The 22,967-nt window shown below is 36.8% G+C and overlaps 1 protein-coding gene across 6 annotated transcripts in view; it reads right to left on the bottom strand.

Annotated features, from left to right (window-relative positions):
* The window catches only part of NEDD1 (NEDD1 gamma-tubulin ring complex targeting factor), a 45,981-nt gene extending 24,533 nt beyond the window's left edge, over positions 1-21,448 (bottom strand). Inside the window, exons 1-6 of one of the 6 annotated variants that reach the window (XM_063694224.1) lie at positions 21,222-21,319; positions 20,665-20,920; positions 18,617-18,760; positions 15,696-15,790; positions 11,299-11,415; positions 8,913-9,053 (exon numbers count right to left, since the gene is read on the bottom strand). In XM_063694224.1, coding sequence (XP_063550294.1) covers positions 8,913-9,053; positions 11,299-11,415; positions 15,696-15,790; positions 18,617-18,752 — 489 coding nt within the window. In that variant the 5' untranslated portion in view covers positions 18,753-18,760; positions 20,665-20,920; positions 21,222-21,319. Of the gene's footprint in view, positions 1-8,912; positions 9,054-11,298; positions 11,416-15,695; positions 15,791-18,616; positions 18,761-20,664; positions 20,938-21,221 lie in introns of those variants that run through there. The other 5 variants (XM_004053720.5, XM_019039406.4, XM_063694225.1 and 2 more) reach the window with 5 other exon arrangements.
* Between the last annotated feature and the right edge of the window lie 1,519 nt (positions 21,449-22,967).

The raw sequence follows: 22,967 nt of genomic DNA, 5'->3' as shown, positions 1-22,967 counted from the left end.
AGAAACACACTATGGGCCGGGGGTGGTGGCTCACGCCTGTAATCCCAGCACTTTGGGAGGCCGAGGCGGGCAGATCACGAGGTCAGGAGATCGAGACCATCCTGGCCAACGTGGTGAAACCTCCATCTCTACTACAAAAACTACAAAAAATTAGCCAGGCGTGGTAGCAGGCGCCTGTAGTCGCAGCTACTCGGGAGGCTGAGGCAGGAGAATGGTGTGAACCCAGGAGGCGGAGCTTGCAGTGAGCCCAGACAGTGCCACTGCACTCCAGCCTGGGCGACAGAGCGAAACTCTGCCTCAAAAAAAAAAAAAAAAAAGAAACACACTATGTACCTAACAATAGCAATACATAATGACCAACATCAAGATATATTCTAGAAAAATTACGTGGCTTTAAAGAAAAAAAAATTTCTTTGAATAACCTAGGAATAAGAAACTAGTGACTTAAAAGGGTTTCAAAAGCTATGAAATCACATCACACATTTGAGACCAAAGATAATAGGGTAACACTTAAGCTCCTTAAAGAAAATGTAAGCCTGCTACTAAATTACGTTGAAAGAGAACTTGTACTCTCAAAGAAAAGAATCAAAAATCAGAAGATACATACTTATGAAAACAATATTAACATGTGCTCATTTTTATTATAAAAATTTGGAAAATAAAACAATAGAGGATTTTTAGGTAAATGATGGCATTGAATAATGAAATACGTCCAGTCATTAAAAATTATGGTTATGAAGACTAATAATATGAGGATACCCAGGGTAGATCACTAATGAGAACAGGCAGAAAACATGATTGGACAAACAGAATGAGTATAACTATGTGGACAGAAGACAGAGCTATACATAGAAACACTGTTAGAAAACATCTTTCAAATAGCTTTCTACTGAAGAAAATTTAGAAGAGAAAAATAGAAGGAGAAAAGTCTTTAAGAAGAAATATACAGATTATCCATTTATTTTATGCCTACACGTCAATTATAAAATTGCTCAAGAACATATTATATAGGCTAGTCAAGTGTATACACATACTACAGAAATATATAGAGAATCAAAGAAATGTTATCATATAAACATTTTATACCAATGCTCCTATATAACATAAAAAAGACCACTTCTAGATAAAAAGTCTTTGTAGTCAAAGTTTTTGAGTGCTGCAATTCTGGTATAAATATAACCAGTCAATGAAATAAACCAATTTAGAATAGATTCATTCTTGAGAAAACTATTATTTCTAAAAATGTAATTAATATTTACATTTATCAGATCTCCATACTCAAGCAGACTATTAATGCTTACAAAATCTATACATAAAACATTTCATTTAGGAAAAGCAAATGGATTTAACATATACTGAATAACATATACTGAAATGTCACAGAAAACCTACATTTAAAGATCATTTTTTAATCTAAGGAATCAATGCAATAGATTGACATTTGTAATTGCTTTGGAAAAGGCTGCAGCTTGAGAAAGGTAACACAAGTTAACCTATTTGTGAACCTAAGATGCTAAACTTGCTAAAGAGTGACATGCAATTATAACCTAAGTAGTCTGTCAGCCCAGGAGTTCTGCAGAAGCAGCAAGGCTCTTTTCCCCTGTAGAAAGACACTGTGATCCACATAAAGCTAATAACTTTAATTCAGCTCAGACATTTCAAAGTTGGATTCTAAATATACTCAGGAAATCTTATTTCAATATATACAATTCAGTATGATGCAGATTCTGTGAGATTCCACATTCCTATCACTTTCACTAAGACATTAATTTGATCATTTTTAAAGATTTGAAATTCATGATTGTTCATAGAAGCAAAAATACAAAAATTTTTAATTTAATCATAGATGTGCCCTATTTACCATTTTTCTCAATAAGTAAAATTGATCACAGAAATTGGCCTAAGTAACAGACTGAATTCAATTATGTCAACTTTTTGACAGATTTGAAATTTTTATGAACACTGTTTAAATGAACATGATATATATTACACACACACACACACACACACACACACACACACAATTTTTTTTTTTTTTTCGCTCTGTCACCCAGGCTGGAGTGCAGCAGCACAGTCATGGCTCACTGCAGCCTCAACCTCCCAGGCTCAATCCCTTCTCTCACCTCAGCCTCCTCAGTAGCTAGGACTATAGGCACGCACCACCACACCTGGCTAATTTTTGTATTTTTTGTAGAGATGGCGTTTCACCATGTTGCCCAGGCTGGTCTCCTGGGCTCAAGTGATCTGCCTGCCTTGGCCTCCCAAAGTGCTGGGATTCCAGGTGTGAACCACTGTGCCTGGCCACGATATTTTTAAACTGAACTGAATTTTGAGAAATCTTAACAAAAGTTTTTTTTAATTAATAAACATTCATTAAGTAGCAATTCGATGCTTTGGGCCACAATCAGATAAAACAGGCAGTACTGCTTGCAGGAAAAAAAACTAATTTGAAAAAAAAAAAATTCCAAAGGTTTAAATTATGCTGCCCATAAAAGGAAAACATAAGTATGTAAAATCATGAAAACTGTCTTTCCTCACTAAGAAAACTGGGACTGCATCCTTACCAGCAGAAGCCAACTTGCATTTCCTAGCCCATGTATTCTGTTTTAATGGTATAACTTATTGAAGAAAAATGAAATAAAATGGTACACAAAACAAATATAACCATTTGTTCCAGGGAAAGGGGAAAAAAACCAACAGACTCTAGTCAAATTTTTCACCCTCTTTAATGCTCTCATTTTTAAATCAGTCTAAAACACAAAATATGATCACGGGGGTCAAGTTGCAACTGGGTTTGGAGGGAACACATTAAATCTAAAGATGTTCAAACCATTTTAGAGAAGTAAATCACAAAAGGTATTTTAATGGATTGGTATTCATTAAAAGCTCACAGTAATAGCTAACATCCACTGACCTCTTACCAAATGGTAGGCAATGTGATAAACACACTCACCATCTCATTTAGCCATCAAAAAAAAAAAATCCCTTTGAAAGTATATTATTCTCACTTGAAAGATAAGGAAAAGGAGGCTTGAGAGTTAAGTAACTTGTTCAAGTTCACTGAGCTAGCTAAGGTGCTTTACTCCTAGTGCTCTCCAAATAAATGTGGGACTTACCACGTAAAGCTACATCAGAAGATCCTACAGAGATGCAGAATGCCCAAGCAGGAGGCAGCAGGCCCATGAAGATCTCAAGTTCTAGTTTATCTGATCTTAGATAAGAGATAAGCTTTGAGCATTACTGTTTTCCTAAACTAAAAGATATATTTAATTCAGTTCCCTGTGCAAAGTTATCAATGAAAATCCTTTCAAAATTAACAATACAGCAACCTATCACATAGAATTTTAAAAGATACTGGTGTGAGGAAGAGGTATAGGTACATGTTGGACTCCTGCACAAAGAGACAAGAAAATAGTGTAAAGTTTCCAGAAGCTTTTCACCCTCAAACCCTTATATATTCAGCTGCTCCTGAGCTAGATATACAAAAGAAAATGCTACCACTTCTGAAGAGCTGATATGTAAAATAGTCAATTAAGAGTTGTATGATCTGAAAGTCCTGGAATCTGTTTTCTCATTTGTAAAATGAGAACATATACCTCACAAGTTAGTAGCAAAGATTAAACGAGACAATGTAATTCAATGCAATGATCACAGTGCTGAAACACAATAAATGGTGGTAAGCATTCTATGCTGTGATAACCTCTGCTTACAATGCTCTCCAAATCCTCTCACCACATTCTCTGGTCCCTCCCCAAAAACCCAGGTCTGAATAACTTGGACTTTTCCTCAGGCTACCACTGAGACATCATTTCCTTTAAAATGCTTTTCCATTCTTCCCAAATGGCTTAGGTGTCTCTCCTTTAGGTTCCCTTGGAACTCTGCAGTTTATTGCTTTCACAGCACTCAACATTCTGTTTGGTTAACTGTATACTTATTGCTTATTGCTACTTTCATCTAGGATGAATAAATATGAATTATAGGAGCTAAATGATGTAAAACTTCCAACATAAATAGTAAAATCTGCCCATAATATACAGCACCCTAATAAGATAAAGGATATCTACAAAACAAACCTTACAATGACTATCATGCTTGGTAGTAAATTGAATGCTTCTTCCAGAATTTGGGGACAAAATAAAGATGTCCACTATCATCACTTCTATTCAACACGGGATTGGAGAGCCTAGTCAACGCAATAAAGAAAAAGTATAACATATATAAAGATTAGGAAATAAAATAAAAACTTATCATTCACAGATGACAGCCATGATAGCCTATAAACCGTAAATACAAAAAAAAAAAAAACTACAAATTCTTTCAAAAGAATCAAGACTGTCCAAACTATTAAGTGAATTTAGCAGAATTTTTGGATAAAATGACAAGACAAATATGAACTGTGTTTCTCTCTACAAGCCACAAAGAATAGGAAAATAAAATTTAACAAAAAATGCAATTAGAAACGTATCATCAAAAAATCAAATGCATGGTAATAAATCTACTAAAAGATATGCAAGCCTTCTACAGTAAAAACAAAGCACTGCTAAGAAAAATTAAAGGCTTAGATAAATAGATAGTTATACCATGTTCATGGAAGAATCAATATTGTTAAGATAGTAGTTGTTCCTAAATTGGTCCATAGATCCAATATAATCTTAATCAAAATGAAGCAGATTTTTTGTTAGAAATGGGCAAGCTGATTCTAAAATTCAGCTAGAAACGCAAAAGGCCCATAGTAGTCAAAGTGAACTTAAAAATATCACGATCTACCATAAAGCTACAATAAGCAAAACTAGTAACAGTCAAACTAGACCAAACGGAACAAAATAGAACGACTACAAACTAACATATACAGTTACCAGTTTTGCAAGAAGGCATTAATGTAATTCAGTGGGGATAGGTTGGTCTTTGTAATAAATAACATTGGTACAATTAGATATCTATAGGACCCTCTTTCACACAATACACAAAAATTAACTTGAAATGGATCATAACAAACATAAATAAGAAAAATAAAACAACAAAGCTTCTAAAAGAAAACACAGAATAGTATCTTCAAAATCTTGGGGCAGGCAAGATTCTTCAAGAGAACACAAAAAGCAACAAACATAAAAGAAAAGACCGACATATGAGACTTAACTTCATTAAATTTAAGAACTTCTGTTCACTAAAACACACACACACACACACGCAAACAGGCATACAGTTTCACACACACACACACACACACACACACACACACAGGTATTAAGGAGTAAAACAGCAAGCCATGGCTGAAGGAAGATATTTGAAACATGCATATCCCCAAAATGAATCTACCTGCAATACATAAGAAATTATAAATAAATTTTAAAAACACGAATAACCCAACATAAAAATGGGCAACAGACTTGAACAGTCATTTCACAAGAGGCATATAAAAATATACTTAACATCATTCAACATGGACAAATGCAAATTAAAACCACCATGAGACAGCACTACATAACCATCAAAGTGGCAAAAATAAGACAGATAATGCCAAGTATTAGCAAAAATGTGGAGCAACTGGATCTCACAGCCAGCTGGATTTCACTTTAGAAAATGTTTTGGCAATTTTTCATAAAGTAAAACTGTATGCCTATGCTACAATCCTGCAATTCCACTCCTAAGTATTTACTCAAAATAAATAAAAACATGTATCTTAAAAAAAGACTTGTACAAAAATATTCACGGTAGCTACCTTGTAACAGCTAAAACAAGACAATTCACTGCTCATCAACAAAAGAATGGATAAATGGTGGCCCATTCATATAAGGAAACACTACACAGAATTAATACAGTATGAACTACTATTCCATGCAACAAAGCAAATGTAATGATGACTAAAAGAAACCAGACACATATGATTCCTTGCTTTTTTTTTTCTTTTGAGACAGGGTCTCACTCTGTCACTCAGGCTGGAGTGCAGTGGCACAATCAGAACTCACTGCAGCCTCAACCTCCCAGGCTCAAGTGATCATCCTGCCTCAGCCTCCCAAGCAGCTGGGACTACTGGCATGCACCACCATGCCTGGTGAATTTCTTTATATTTTTAATAGAGATGAGGTTTTGCCACATTGCCCAAGGTGGTCTTGAACTCCTGGGCTCAAGGGATCTGCCTGCCTCAGCCTCCCAAAGTGCTGAGATTACAGGTAGCCACCGCGTCTGGCCCACATATGATTCCTTTCATAAAATATGAGGTAGAGGTAGTGACTGGAAAAGACAAAATCAAGTCCTCTGGTGTGCTGGCAATGTTCTATATCTTGATTTTGTTAGTAGTTACACCAATGTATTTACGTATACATAAAAATTCAACAAGCTGTACACTTAAGATATATGCACTGCACTTTATTGTAAGTTACACCTCAATTGTTTTAAAAAATTTAAATCTTTTACACAAAATTAGGCCAAAAGGTATAGTCAAACCTAATGTTTTCAGGAATATTCCTTCATGTCTGATTTTAATAAGAAAACTCTCTAGCAAGATACAATAAGCATAAAAATTGAAGTATAAGAATATACATAGTAGTATCTGGTCTAATTTTTATGGTATTGAAAAGTCAGTCCAAAATTTATAAATTTGTCATGCTTCTAACACACACAAAAAAAGAAAGTTACTCTATGTCCTTAAAAAAGATATTTGAACATTAATGATTTTTTTCACAATAGTTCCAAAGTTTATAGGCTTAGACTTTATGTCTCTCCTTTATCAAAATATAAATAAAAAAGAAATCACCAAAACAAAATATAGTAAGTTCCTGCTTTTATGACAATATTAGCACATTCTAAAGAGCATCCCTTTGGCAAATCATTTATCTTCATCCATAAAATGCAGAAAGCGAGATTACCTCTAAAGGCTATTTTTAATGTTCAAGGATTCTATGATTCTGACATTCAACTAATTAAAAACTCTGATTAATTTCCCTAAATACCTTCCAAAACAAGTCTTTTGTGTGACATTCAGTCTTACATCAATACTATATTCATATTTACCCTTTTCCAATCTTTTCTCACATTGGTCCTATATAAAGCCCATGCAATTTTCTTTCTCCTTATTTTTGTTAATGTGATTTCCTCCATGTAAAACATCCCTCTCCCAGCTGGGTGTGGTGGCTCATGCCTGTAATCCCAGCACTTTGGGAGACTGAGGCAGGAGGATCACTTGAGGCCAGGAGTTAAAGACCTGCCTGGACAACATACTGAGACCCTGTCTCTAATATTAAAAAAAAAAAAAAAAAAAAAAAAATTAGCCACGCTCCCACTTGAGCCCAGGAGTTGGGGCTGCAGTGAGCCATGATCATTCCCCTGCACTCCAGCATGGGCAATAGAGTAAGACTCTCTAAGAAAGAAAAAAAAATCCCTCTTCTAAAGCTTTATATTTGCCTAACAAAATCTTTGTCATCTCTAAAAATATTCATACATTCAAATATTTATTATACATCTTCTCCATGTAAGGCAAGAAACTAGAAAATAGACTGAGGACAAAGAAACAGGCCATGGTTCCACCAATAATGTGGACACGTAAAAAAGACTAACCCTGGCCGGGTGCAGTGGCTCATACCTGTAATCCTAACACTTTGGGAGGCCGAGGGAGGTGGATCACCTGAGGTCAGGAGTCCAAGACCAGCCTGGCCAACAAGGTGAAACCCCATCTCTACTAAAATACAAAAATTAGCTGGGCATGATGGTGGGTGCCTGTAATCCCAGTTACTTGGGAGACTGAGACAAGAGAATCGCTTGAACCCGGGAGACAGTGGTTGCAGTGAGCTGAGATTGCGCCACTATACTCCAGCCTGGGCAGCCGAGCGAGACTCCGCCTCAAAAAACCAAACAAACAAGCAAAAAAAGAGTAATCCCAATACAAGTTAGAAACAAATAATTGGCAAAGAGGCCAGTTTATATTGTCATAGTAAAAACAAAATCAATAAGCCTTAGACGTAGCTGAAACTCCCCAACCCTTTCAATTTTCCCTATTTTATTCCCAGATAGTCTTCTCTCAGCTGTTCTGAATCACCATAAGACTGTTTTATATCACTTACTCATAATACCATTTATAGATCTGTATTATTCCCCAATATATATGAAACTTAAAAAAGACTTTTTCCTGTATGCTTTTCATATCCACTAAATTTTTTAAGCACTAAATACTATTCAAGTAATAATTTAAAAAAACTACTTCCCAAAAGTGAAGATCTCCCATATTTTATAATAGTTATGGCCAAAGAGATTACAATTAAGTAAAAATTGAAAGAACTTGCACCTCATGGGAAATTTCTATGGCAAATTTTATGGAAAGTCAACCAAGAGTTAGGTTCCTTGAAAAACTGAATTTATTCTTTTGAACATTTTTTATAGAGGAAAAAAATTGACTTATTTTCCTTTTAAAAAGTTTCCCAAAACACTCTTATATTAACCTGAAATATATAAGCTTCGATACTTTATCATATACCTACAAAAACAAAAATACAAAACTTAAATTACTCTCTGCCTAAACACACTCAATCATTCCATGTCCACAAAACAGTATTTATGAGTGTATCTGTCTTGCAGCTGACAAAATCTGAGCTATGTGACACATTTCTATAACAGTAATGCTGTAGAAAGATTAATACCCATTTTTTACATTTAACCTATTAACAAATATTTGTATTTTATTATGCTGTATATAGTTATAGTCTAGAAGGATGTGACTATTTGATTACATAATCAAATTTATATAAGCACCATAATCTAGTATGAATTAGCTTGCTATCTGAATATTTTAAAACACTACCATTTAAAAATAGCTAAAGTTTTTCAATCAAGCATTTCAAAAACTTAAATTCACAGTCTTATGTAAGATACAATTCAAAATCTATCTTACCAATTTTACTCTGAATAAACTCATACTGTACCTGGTTACTACCATGGCCAAAAGGAGTACTAGATAAATTAGTGGTTACACTGTGTAAAATAATTTCACCACTAAGAGATCCAGAAGCAATGTAGCAATCATTCCAATTGTATGTTACACAAGTTACTTGATCTTTATGATCCTGAAAGAGAGAAATGAAAGTAAGTACACTGCCCCATAATCCTCAAACAGCCCATTTTCATGTTTCTGTAAATACCATACATTATGTATTTATCAATCTAATATTTGCTTTAACATTTTCCTCAAATATACAGAGAATTATTTTCAATAATGATAAAAATGGTCCAGGCACTTTACGAGAGAGAGAGATTATGGACAGGTAATTTTCTACATGGCATTATGTCTTCCTTAAAGAATTCACTTCCTCTGACAAATAACAGGTATTGCAAGTTGACTATTTTGAGTTTCTGCTTTAACATGAAAATGGCAGAGAATATGCTAAATGAATGATGGAGGCAAAGTGTCAGAGGAAAGAGAAAGAGCTACTGTGAATGAAGTTGGCAGAGGAAACTTTATGGAAGTCATAAAGCTGGAGTTCAACCTTAGAGAAAAGAGAAAAATCATGGGAAGGGGAAAGAAACCAGACATTGCAAAACGGAGGAGTGGGAAAAACAAATGAGCAAGGCATCTGTGAGATAACAGAAACTGCTTCCATTTGCTGAGAACCTACTAGTGCTGGGAGCTTTATATATTATTTAATGCTTAGAAAAGCCTGAGGGGCAAGGTCATTTTGCCCATTTTATAAATGAAGTACATGAGACACTGAGAGGTTAAGAAACCTGCGCAAGCTCACGTAACTGCTAAGTGACAGGGCCAGGATTCAATTCCATGTCAAACTCCAAAGCCTCTCTTCCTTCCACTATACCAGGCTGCCTCTCAAATCCAATTAGGAATACACTTTGAGGAAGTAAAACTTTCAGGTTTTAAATAAACTGAGTTCACAAGGACTATGTTTTCCAACATCAAATTAGAGATGTCTAGCAGGAGAGAAAAGTGACCAAAATTGGGAGAAGAGTTTTTAACAGGAAGATGCCATATCTCAATAATACAAACAAACTAAGCCCTGTATCTAATAATTATTTATGTAATAGCAAGAATAATAGCTATGATATTCCACTTATATTACAACTTTTTCAAGTGGTCCTTCAAGTATTTTCAGAGATTTCTTTACCTATTATTCCTTTCCCAAAACCAAGGAACACTTGCTATCTTGAGGAAAAAATGTTTGATGAAAAGAAAAAAGGAAGAGCAGACATTCTGGGTATCGTTCCTATTTGGGAAATTAAGAACATGGGGTCCAATGTAATTTCTATGACTTTATAAAGAGGCAAGTGTCTTCCTAATTTCAACTGTGGAGAATAAGTCATTCAGCAAACATTTACTAAGAACCTACTAAGTGCCAGAAATTATGTTAATCACCAGGGAGACGACTGTAGAGATCCAAAGGTAAAATATTAGATTTCCCACTATCACAAGTAGTCAAAATATTCATTAACAGAATGAATGAGGGAGCTAAACATTACGAATTTCACACCGAAAAGACAGAAAACCATCCAGAGTAATTGAGAAAGCTGAAAATGGAAAAAATCATCAAATTTTGCCATGCAGGGATGGGGTAAGTGAAGCTTACATGGGAGATGGATTAAAGAAAGTTCTTCCTCTGTGTATGTGTGTAGATATAAATATGTTTATATTTTTCATATTAAAACTTTTTTAAGACAAAAATTAATTTTAAGATCAACTTCTAAATATTAAAAAGACAATATAATGAAAAGTAGAATTCCAAAAAAAAGACCATAGACTTTCTTGTGCTGAATATTTTTATTTTCTGAAACTACAAAAAGCTAATTATTAAAGAAACATTCATTGTAAATAGTAAATTAGTTTACAAAATATTACCAAGTTAAAAATACAAATACACACACACACACACACACAAAACACAAACAAGAGCAGCCAAATATACTATGTAACTAAAAAGCTGACCCAACTCTGATTACTGTATTGAATACTATCATCACAAAACAACTCTCATTTTTTCCACCTTGCCCTGAGGAAAGATCCCTGATAACCACAAACCATAGTTTAGAAAAAAATGAGTGAAGTGGTTCATTCAAATAAGAGTAGAACTAAATAAAAAACAAGAAAAAAGTTGTAAATGTTGATCATTAATGCTACACATGTAAGAAAAAAGACATAAAAATAAGTTTTTGGCTAAATAGCACCTTTATTTTCCCTAACAAATCTTAGTTCAATTCTGAACCCTCTTATTTTTATCATAAAAGCTCAAAAATAAAAGCTTGGTAAGTACTCTAAATGCATTAAGACATCCATTTTTTCGTGAAGATTTTTTTTAAATTGCTTACCTTAAGAGATCGATGAACTCTTTTTGATTTTAAATCCCAAATATTAACAGTGTTATTTAGGCCTCCGCTTACCAAATACATAGATGTAGAATTTAAATTGACACATGTCTGTTTTTGCTATTTAAAAAAAAAAAAAAAAAAGTTACCTTAATTTAACAGAGCCCAGAGCTGACTTTCAGGTCTCATCCAACACTTAGTAAGCATATGATAAATATTGGTTAAATTAAATACTATAAACATGCTAATTTTGTACTAAAGAGCCACTCTCTCATTGTCTTTCTTCCACATGGATCCAACAGCTTTTAAGGGGGTCAAAAATGCTTCAAGGAAATCAAATAGATTTGCATTCACTTCTGTGGACCGGTGACGACACAGGAAGCTTAGAAAACACTGGCAGTCCTGGTCTCCCATCAGGGCTTGTTTGCCCATCCTATCTCCCCTTGATAAAGCCTGCTCTTGTATTTCCACAGAATATCCTACATTAAAATCAATCCCCAGCTCAAAAATGCTAAAAATAGAAGAGACTTTAAAAGAATTTCCAGTGTACAGCCCTCATTTTACCGATGGGATAAGCTTTTTTTTTTAAAGAAGTCAAGATACTTGCCCTAAGTCTTCCAGCAAATCTCCGTTAAGGAGACCAAGTCTCAGACATCAGGTCATCAAAGCCTGACTTCAACTGTTCCCCATCTCTGTAAAGACACCATCCAGTTTCTCAAGATAAAAACCCAGAATAACCCTTGATTTCTTGTTCTCCCTCCCCTCCAATCTATCAGTAAGCTCTCTAAACTCCAACCCAAGAATGAATCCCACATGGGCTCCCCTTTATCTATAGCTACTACTAACACTAACCCAAACCTTACCAAACTATGACAGCAGCTTCCTAACTGGTTTCCCTGTTTCCACTCCTGCTCTCCTATATTCCATCCTTCATAAGTAGGGTGGACTTTAAAAATGTAAATCAGATCATATCTCCTTCCTGTTTAAAAATCTTCAACGGCTTCCAATCACACCAAGAATAAACTCCAAACATTTACCTGGCTTTCGAAGTCCTATTATTTGGGCCCTACCTCATCTGTTACCATTTTCTTCCTCATCCACTAATTCTCCAGCCATACTGACCTTCCATTCCTTAAATATACAACCCTATATTTGCCTCAAGGCTTCTACACAGCTATTCTCCTTGCCTAGAAAGCTAAATTCGCTGAACCCTGTTTGAAAGACTTTCTGGTCAACAGATATCAACTTAAGTGCCACCACACTTCAAGGGACCTCCATCGGCTGGCTACCTAATGTAACTTGCTATCACAATATCTTATTTTTGTTATCTGCATGATAACTTACCAATATCTGGGTATTTTTTGTTTACTAGTTTACTGCCTGTCCCCCACCAGAATGTCAGTTTCACTAGCACAAGGCCCATATCCATGCTCCATCTTTATAGAATGGCTAAAATACAGATGTTGTCAAGTTCTTCTCAGTGAGTATCTTTGAGTGTCACCAATTTGGTGGTGCCATCAGTAACTATGCTACACAGAACAGTGTTGCATTTTTTTCCTAAGTAACCTTTAGATGCACTACGAAGTCACATTAGTTGGAACTTCCACAGTGCATCCTTGGATTCTTCAAATTCAAAGGAGATATTTCATGACTTCAAGAAAAGTTAAAAGGCAAGCTATGTAGGTTTAGGAAAATCATCTCACCTTTCTGAGCCTATGTTTCTGCATTTGAGAAACGAAAGGTAAAGACTAGATCTACTGTTCTTACTTTGAGAATCCGTGCTTCTCAGAAATATCCTCTGCTCAAAAGAGATTCTTTAAAGGGTGCATATGATCCCCTTCCTCTAGCCCTTCCCCCATTGCACGTTCAAATACTATAAACATGCTAATCTTGTACTAAAGAGCCACTCTCTTACTGTCTTCCACATGGATCCAACGGCTTTTAAGGGGGTCAAAAATGCTTCAAGGAAATCAAATAGATTTGTGTTCACTTCTGTGGACCCCAGGGTTCCTTCTAGCTCTAAAATTTTGACCAAGAGTATCAACTAACATATAAAAATAGCAAGATGCACACAACATCAATGTTTCAGTATAGTTGCTGTAATTCTCCTGCAGATACCATTCTAGGAATTGACTTTAGTTGAGGGAGACTAAGAAGCTTTAGAATCTGGTTGTCACTGCAAATCAGGACAGTTTGCTAAGAACTATCAAAACAGCCTTTAAATAAAATAGAAAAAGATGGTGTCCATTGAAGATCAATATATTGGGACTCCAATCATCACAACAACTATAATTACTCTTAAGGGCTCAAAATAAAAATTATATTTAGAGCTGGCTAACCCTGTTGATAGGTCTTTTATGATAATGTATTATTAATGCAACTAATGAACTTAAATAATTAATGTAAATTGTGTGGTTATTACAGGAATCCTGTACTGCTCAAGGTGCAAGGCAAAGGTATATTCTACTTTAAAGAGGTAAAATACAAAATCAAAGAAAATAAATATGAACTTAAAGTTCTACTCTAAAATTTTAAAATCAGTAAGATCATAATTTTCTCAAGTAGAAAAGGTCTAATGCCTCAAATAATACACGAGTAAGAGGACTTGGAAGTTACAAAAAGGTTATTAGCACATTAATATGTTTCTGTAAACATTACTAGTAAAAGCTAAAAAACCAATGTTTGCAAATATTTTCATAACTAAATTAAAATAGATTGAAAATTTGAACTCAACGAATCTTACTTTTATCCAACAGCATTATGATACAATTTGTTAACTATGGGAAAGAGGGCTAAGAATCATAGCAACTAATTTGGAATATTCACAAAACTCTTAGAATTATGTCACACTTGTAAATACCATCTGTTATTTTTATACTTTAAAAAAAAAGCTCCCAAATACTGATTCACTGATTCTAAGGCATAATGCATAACAGTACTACATATATATAGTGGTATAGTAGAAGTTGAAATTGTTTTGATATTGACATTAACAAGTTTTTTGAACATCTTAGGATACAAAGGTCCAAAGATGGTTAAGATGTTTTGCCTGCTCTTGAAGACTTCAGTCTGCCTTTTATCGACCAGAGACATTCTATGCCTTGATTTTGCTTAAGTCAGGTTAAACAGAGTGCCTCAAACTCCATTTCTACTGTTAGCACATGTTCCCTCTGTCCCAGTCTCCAACATCTGTGGGTTAGAACTGAAGTTCAGGTCAATCCCACTGGATACCTTTAGGAGAGGATTGATAAAAATCATGAGTCCTCTTTAAATTAGTTGAGCTTTTATTCAGTTGTCCTGCTGTTTTCTTTCTAATTGGGCTACTTTACCTATCCCAGTGTGTAAAATTATGACAATTCATAATAATTTAAGATCTGCTAGAAAAACTTTGAAATTTAAAAAAAAAGCTATCAACTACGATATCTTTTTATTTAAATCTTATCTTATTTAAAAAAGAAATAGCTTTCAAAGAGTGTGTGACTAGAAATGAAGAAGCCAGTATTATCCTTAATCAGAGGGATTAACTTATAAAACAAAAGGATAGGCTGGGTGTGGTGGCTCATGCCTGTAATCCCAGCACTTTGGGAGGCCGAGGTGGGCGGATCATGAGGTCAGGAGTTCAAGACCAGCCTGGCCAACATGGTGAAACCCCATCTCTACTAAAAATACAAAAATTAGCCAGGCGTGGTGGTGGGCACCTGTAATCCCTGCCACTTGAGAGGCTGAGGCAGGAGAATCGCTTGAACTGGGGAGGCAGAGGTTGCAGTGAGCTAAGATTGCACCATTGCACTCCAGCCTGGGCAACAGAGCAAGACTCCATCTCAAAAGAAAAAAAAAAAAGGATAAGGCAACAGTACGTAGTGAGAGCTTCATTTAAACGCCCTGGGACCTAAGCTCATTTTGACAAAGCCAACCTGTTTAAGGAGAGTATGGGGGAGGCTCAGACAGGCCCCTCAGTACAGGTGGACAGCACCTGAAGCAGAGAGCTACCATCAGCTGTGAGTCTGTTCCTGATGGTCCTGAGCCCAAGATCAGTAAAGCAGTGCTGTGTCATTAGAGTTTATATGCTCAGGTCAACCTAGTAACCTATGTGGGATATCGTCCTAAAATAACAGCAACAGAGATCCTCTCCCACTGAGGGAAAATGGAGAAATTAAGTGCCTAGTCAACAAAATTCAAGTCTTCAATTGTTCCCCTATATTCAAAACTATTTTACCTAAAAATACTTCAGTAAGTACACATATCTCATTTTTAAGTGTTACTATATTATTTTGAGCTTAAGTTAAAAATAATGCTTTTAAAAACCTTTATATTTAGTCGCAAGCACCACAATAAGCAATTGCCAGTCAAGCAAAACTAAGATTTTTAAAAGTTAAAAAAAAAAAAAAAAAAACACTTACCCCTTCAGCAAGCTCTAAAAGTGGAACAGGTTTACATTTGCAACTTGAGACAACTATTTTGTCGCCACTGGAAGATGCTGTTACTAAAAAGTTATCTAAATGAGGAGTTATGGAGCATCAAACAATCCATGAACATCTATAGCACTAGACTATTATAAGAATTGCAATTATAAAAGCTAACACACTAAGAAGACAAGCAATGAGTATAGCTTACAGAGTAGCTTTCAAAAATGGCTCACATTACTATTAATAATTACTAAGACTAATTCTCTTTGCTACTACTGCAGGGAAGAACTAGCCTTCTTTCTGGCTCTGCTATCACTCAAAAGCTATTTAACCCACGTGAAATACTACTCTGTTTTCAAAGAGTAGGCCAGAAGGGCTAATTTTATCCTTCAAGAATGAGAGCATGATAAAAGCAGCATCAGCAAATATCAATCAACCTTTTCATCTACAGAAACTGTTCAAGATATTTATTAACCTAGTGCTTGGTAACAATCTAAACTAGGAAGCAAACATCCACACTAGTCTCCTATTTTTCTATTTAAAAAAAAAAAGGCCCGATATTTTCCCAGAACATGAATTTTTGTGATAGAATGCTTCAATCTTAAATTAAGAATGACTATTACAGTAACTTGCAAATATTTTATAAATATGTATGGTTAAATAGGAATTGTGTTATGAGTTTTAATTTTTAAATAAAATGTAATTTTATTTACCTTCTTTTACACGAATTGTGTAAGTGGAACAATCAGTAAACACAAAACAGTAAGTACTTTAAAACTAAAATGATTAAATACAATAATATAACTAAGAATAAGAGTCTGATTTTGAGAGCCATAACAAATTAAAATATCAGAAGTTTAAATCTGTGCTTTTTAGCAATTAAAATCTGTGAGTAAAAGCAATGGAGAAAGGTTAATTAGACACTCAGAATCCCTAACTGCATTAACTTTTGAATGTTCTGTATAACTTTCAGGTATTTTGTAAACAGAGCATAGACTGTAATTTTATTATGATACATGATGCAAATCAAATAATTTCTACCTAGATATTACCATAGTGAGAAAAACCATTTCCCTTTCCTTGACTTCTTCCTCTGTTTACCACTACTTTTCTCCTTAGAATATAGAAAAAAAAGGACTGAAACATAATGTGGGTGGGTAATCTAGTTCTTTTTTATTTCTCTTGTAGTTTTAGAAATCATGAGAAAGTGAGGAACGTAAGTTAAAGGACAAGAAACAAAAAACTAATCTCTCTGGTGTCTCACATTAACCCCATTCTTGGAATCTATACTATGTGGACCCCAAGTTGCTAAGGCTGGGAACTCCTTGTTCTTCAGTAATTAACCTCCATGGAAGTGATCAAAGCCTTATTAAGAATAAGACTGTATGAAGGCTTTCAGTGCACATCTGCTCATGCAAGAAAACTGTAAGACCAATTTCCAAAAGTCATACAACACTATCTCATAGCTACATCAGTTTTGTTGTTAGACTATTAAGTAGCACATCAGTAAATGCCAACTCCTAGTAAAACTTAAAACAAAAGTCAACCAAAAAATAATCTTACTACAAATTGCTACCATTCTCTTATATAGTAAGAGGGAAAATTAAGCTCTAAACATAATGAAAATCTAAAAATAGAGAACAGCAACTTCATATACTTGTCGCTCTCTTTAAAATATTTTCCCTATTACACATCTGGAAAGTCCTTCAAAAATGTAGTCACTTCACCATGAGTTTGATTAACAGAGTACCAAAGTAATTTGTTTTACTGCAAAATCAAGGAATGATAAGGAGGTAAATTTAATTCAGTAAGAAAATTTGTCCTTCTTGTTATATACATGCAAGAATAGTAAGTCATATAAAACTTTTAATATTTTTGTTCCTGAACCAGTCACATTTTAAAGCTTTGATTTTTTTATCAGAAAGTAGAATACTTTGGTGTTGATAAAAATCAGATAAATGTTAAATCTTAATTTGTTAAGAAATAGCGTATGAGTTTCACAAAAGAAAATTTCTAACATACCAATTACATAAAACATTTTCATATAAAAGGTGATAGGAGTACTGTGGTCACAGCAGTGGTTCTCTACTGGGAGTGATTCAGGCAATTCTGGAAACGTTTTGGGTTGTCACAACTAGAGGCTATTGGTACCTAACGGGTGAAGACCAATAAACCTTCTCCACGTGGTACAACATACAGGAAAGGTCCACAACAAATTTTCTGCCCCAAAAAGTCAATAGCACAGGGTTCAGAAACCCTAGTTTACAGTCTTCACTCCCTCATTTTATTTTATCCACATTGAGGAGCTCACCAAGACAGGGAAGGTGTCAATCAGAAACATAAAAAGCTTAGAAAAGTTCAATCTAGGTAACTTTACTATGTCTGTTTAGGAAATGTAATTTTCATCACACACACAGAGAGGAAGGAAGATATGGAGAGTACATTAGTAAGATGGAGATATTGGACAATTTTTTATCTCCTCCCCAACTTGCTTCTGCCTTCAAGTTCTGTCTTTAATTTTCAGTTCAGATCCACAAATACCCAAATGTAGATGCAAAAACTCATTCCAAAACCTTTTGGAATTATTTCCACAACTACCAACCTTATTCCATTTGGTTCAATAAGAAATTTTTGATAACTAATTCTATGGTGTAGACAGAATATACTTTTTTTAATAGCAGTGTTTTCAAATGAAGTGGGTTGTAACTAAATTTTTTTTAAATGAACGCAACAGATAAAATCAGAGTGCATTCATATGATATATTGTTTTGTAAATTACTATTTTACGTTATCTATCCTTGGTAGCAATGCAAAATACATTACTCAGTATGAGGCACATGCAAAAGTTTCATTGACAGTGGTTGTTTAACCTAATAAGCGGTTTGTGTGTGTGTGTGTGTTTTTTTAAAGGATACTATTGCTGCTCCAACATATTGAGCTGATTCCATGTGGTGATGTGTGTGGGTTGAATTTATCCACCAATGTCATAGATGAAGCATCCCATATTTTAATATCATCTCCTGATGAAGCAAATCTGAGGTTTTCCTGCATGACTGCGCCTACAAATAGTTTAAAACAATGTATTTTAAAAACATTTAAGAATAGACATACTCAAAAAAAGGTCAAAATCTAATCTAAAACAAGTGGCTCTAACTCATTCATTTTTGTTCCAAACAGTGCAGTCACCAAAGCAGTTGAAGTGATTTTCCTAAAACATAAGCCAGGTCGCATTCTCTTAGCTGACCCTTCCAATGGCTCCTCACAGTAATGATAATGAAACCCAGCCTCCTTAGCCTGCCTTACATGTCCTGGCCCCCATGTAACTCTCCTCTTTCTTTTCACTGGCCTTCTCTCTGCCTCATGCAAAGGCAAAATCATTCTCACCTCAGTGTCTTTTCATTTGCTGCTCCCTGTGCCTAAGATGTTCTCCCCAGATTCCCATGGTCATCTCCTTCTCATCGTTCAGGTCTTAGCTCAAATGTTTCCTCCTATGAAAGGCCTTTCCTGACCACCCTGGCTAACGCAGTCCCTTCCTTACCTGGTAAGGGACTTACCAGTTTACCCTATATCCCAATACCTGATTTCATTTTTTTCATAGCACTTGCTAATATCTGAATTTTTTTTTTTTTTTTTTTTTTTTTTTTGGGACGGAGTTTCACTCTTGTTGTCCAGGCTGGAGTGCAATGGTGCGATCTCGGCTCACCACAACCTCCGCCTTCCAGGTTCAAGTGATTCTCCTGCCTCAGCCTCCCGACTAGCTGGGATTACCGGCATGCACCACCACGCCCGGCTAATTTTGTATTTTTAGTAGAGACGGGGTTTCTCCATGTTGGTCAGGCTGGTCTCGAACTCCTGACCTCAGGAGATCTGCCCGCCTCAGCCTCCCAAAGTGTTGGGACCATAGGCGTGAGCCACCGTGCCCAGCCACTATCTGAAATTTTTATTTGTTCTTATAATGTCTGTCTCCCCACACCAGAGTCTTGAAACATTCCTGGCACACAGCAGTTTCACAACAAATAACTACTAATAAGTAACTTCCTAATTTTTAAAAAAAGTATGATAAACTAGCATTTCTGCAGGTCAGAATCCAGTCACACCAGTTTTTCCAAAACTCTAAAATTAGCAATATGGTCAAATGAGATGCCACTAAGTCCCTATACCAATACTTGGACTACGATGCCTTCAATCATTTATTCAGAGCATACAGCTGAAACACGTAATTCTAACAAGGTGATTTCACAAACCAAGGAAGTCTAGAAAACAGAAGGCAAAGAAGCTGCTCTAGGCAGGCACTTTAAAGAGCAACAGGTAGTAATGAACGATAAGTGAGAAAAAAAGATGCTCAAAAGTACATGGGAGAAAAGGAAAGGGAGAGGGCACAGAATTATACCTCCCACACCTTCCTAGTATGGAAAGTGCAAGACTACTGCACAGCATTAGTGATGTCACAGGCAGGTCCCCGAGTCACCAATACAACAGCACACCTACGTCTAGTATAAGCCATTTCAGAGGACAAGTTAAAGACAGAATTCTAGAAACGTTTCATTCTCGAGACAAAAAGTTAATGTAATTCACTCATGTGCTTCCTTATGCTCCATTCATCCGATACAGTGCTACTAAAAGCCATTAAAGTCACCTGCAGAGATGTAACACAATGTTTGGATTTGGAGCCTTAAACATGTGTAACACGTGCCCCCTTGGTTCCCAAGTCAAGGAACAACTAATGAATTGCTGGAAAAGCGATCTCTAAGCCCTGTAACCACAACTGCAAGCTGTGTCTACCTGCATCTTAACCAGGCCTGGTGAGCTGCGGGGTGTAGTGGGTAGATCACTGAGGCCTGGGCTCAGAAAAACTGGGTTCAAACGACCTGCTCCAACTTAGGAAACACAACTCGCCGGGTGATTTAATGTTTGTTTTCCGCTCTTAAAGCGGGGCGGGGAAGAGGACCATCTGCCCACCTACCTCGGTCTTCTGAGAACTGAGCACATTTAAGGGAGAGACTTTACATCAGTCCCTCAAAGAGGGTCCCGTCGAAAGCTAGCAGTCAGGACACAAGGCGGTAACGTCGGCCTGGGTTTAGGGACAGCGGCTACAGGAACCAATTCAACTACACCACTCAGCTGAAATGAAAGTTCTCCAACTTTCAATCACCAAAAATACACTTTACTTGCAGGACAACAGCTCAACTGAGGCTAACCTGTAAAATGCATCCAAGTACCTGCCAAAAGAAAAGTACTTGAGGTTGACAAAAAAGGAGACAGACTTGTGGAGACGAGGCAAACTTCGGAGGCAGCACACCCCACAAGGCTCCGGGAGGTGCGCGACCCCGGCCCGCGCCTCCCCGCACACTTCCCAGCCCAGCGCGCCGCCGCGCCCCCGCCCAGCAACCGCTCCGGGCGCGCAAAGCCCAAGGACCTCCGCCCCGCCCTCTGAGGGGGACGGAGCGGGTCTTAGGATCGGGAGGGTGCACGGACGCGGCGGGCGGGGGCCCGCTGACCTCAGGGCCTCCGGAACCTCACCTCTCCGCAGCGACACAACAGGGGGCCGCGGCCCGCTCCGCGCTGGGCTTCCGGCTCCCGCCTGGACTGTTAAACTTCGGCGGCCGGAAGTCCCGCCCCGAGTGACGTCACGGGGCGAGGCGCTGCGTGTAGCGGTGGCTTCTGGCCGGACAGGAGTCGCGGTACAGAGGGTCTGGTCAGGGCGGCGCTGGGCATCCGCGGGGGAAGTTATCCCAGTGCCAGGGCGGGAACTGCGGGCCGGGGCGGCCCTCTCCACGCCCCAGCGACGGAGCTCCGGCCACTGTCAACTGCTTCTTTGTCATTCACTTGCTGTTTACTGTGTGCCAGGCACTGTGCTAGACTCTTGGGTGTACGGTGATGGTTTAGCCTGGGGATACAGGGGTACAGTGAATTCTCGTGGTCCTTGGCCTTGTGGAGTTTACAATCCACTATAGGAAGCTGACGTTATTAGATACTTAAATGGAAAGTGAAACTATGATAATGAAAGGTATAAGATGCACGAAGACCCATAATAAGGGAAACTATTGTGGATGTGGATTTAGGAAAGGATTCCTACATGCGATTTACAAGCCAGGAAACGCGCTCAGGCTGAGAAATAACCCAAAGAGTAGGCGTCTGCACTAACCTACTTCAAAACCCATGATCTTTCTTTCGCATCATGCTGCGAGGTCAGGAACATCAAACATCATCTGGTTGGGAATTCTTTTGAAGGGGATACTTCAAGGTGGAAAAGGAAGTTGCTGAGCCGAGTTTTCAAGTGCCCCTTCCAAAGGTCCTTTTATAGCTCTACTGACAATTTTTGCTGAGAATATTTATCATAAATATAGAGCATTTCTTCTGCAAACAGTGTTATTCTTTCATCACAACTACATGGGGTGTGTTTCTGAACTAGGGACATAAGCCCCAGTTATCTGCATTCATATTGCAGATAATTGGAAAATTCTAATAAGTGCATTTTTTCAGAGCAGAAATTGAAATCGTAGCCAAGTTATTGAGGTTCATGGGGGAGTGGCAAAAGGAGAAAGATAGCAAGCAGCAACTACCTTAATTGTACAGTCTGCAGTTCTTGAGGCTATGAAATCCAATTTGGGCAGGGAGGAGGCCCAGAAAGTTGGGAACTAAGAAAGTACAGTAAGGGAGTGGGGGCAGGGAGAATGGGAGCAAATGGAGAAAAGAAAACTTCAGACAAAAAGGGCAATTAATTAAATCTCTGAAAATTGAAGCCAGCAGGAAAATTGAGACTAGACTATATGAAAATATATATAATAATACATGTAATATAATATATACATATTATATAATACTAGTTATACATACAAAAATAGATATTTATTGAATACTTTACTAAGCACTGTATTTGTGTATATAGACGTAATGTGTATGTATGCAATATATACATAATTTCATCTTTCTAAAAACACATGAAGTATGTGCTATTATTTGTCCCCGTTTTACATATGAGGAAATAGAGGTTAAGTAACTTGTCCAAGGTTACAAGTTTAATAAATGGTAGATTCAGTAGTTAAACCTGGGACCATGAGACTGCAAAGACTGTCCCAAACCTTTATGCTATACAGTCAAGAGCCATAACACAGTGTAAAGGGCCAAATGGAAACCTCCATTCCTCTGTCCTCACTGATGCTGCGGCCTCATCAAATCTTACTGGCCCTGAAACAGTCCTGTCATTTTTGTCCGTGCCTCTGTGCCTATGTACACACTGTTTCCTCAGTTCTGTATAATAGTTTA

Source organism: Gorilla gorilla, chromosome 10 (assembly GCF_029281585.2).
Source record: "Gorilla gorilla gorilla isolate KB3781 chromosome 10, NHGRI_mGorGor1-v2.1_pri, whole genome shotgun sequence".
Taxonomy (NCBI): domain Eukaryota; kingdom Metazoa; phylum Chordata; class Mammalia; order Primates; family Hominidae; genus Gorilla; species Gorilla gorilla.
Note: the sequence above shows the minus strand (reverse complement) of the source record. Positions and strands in the feature narration are given on the sequence as shown.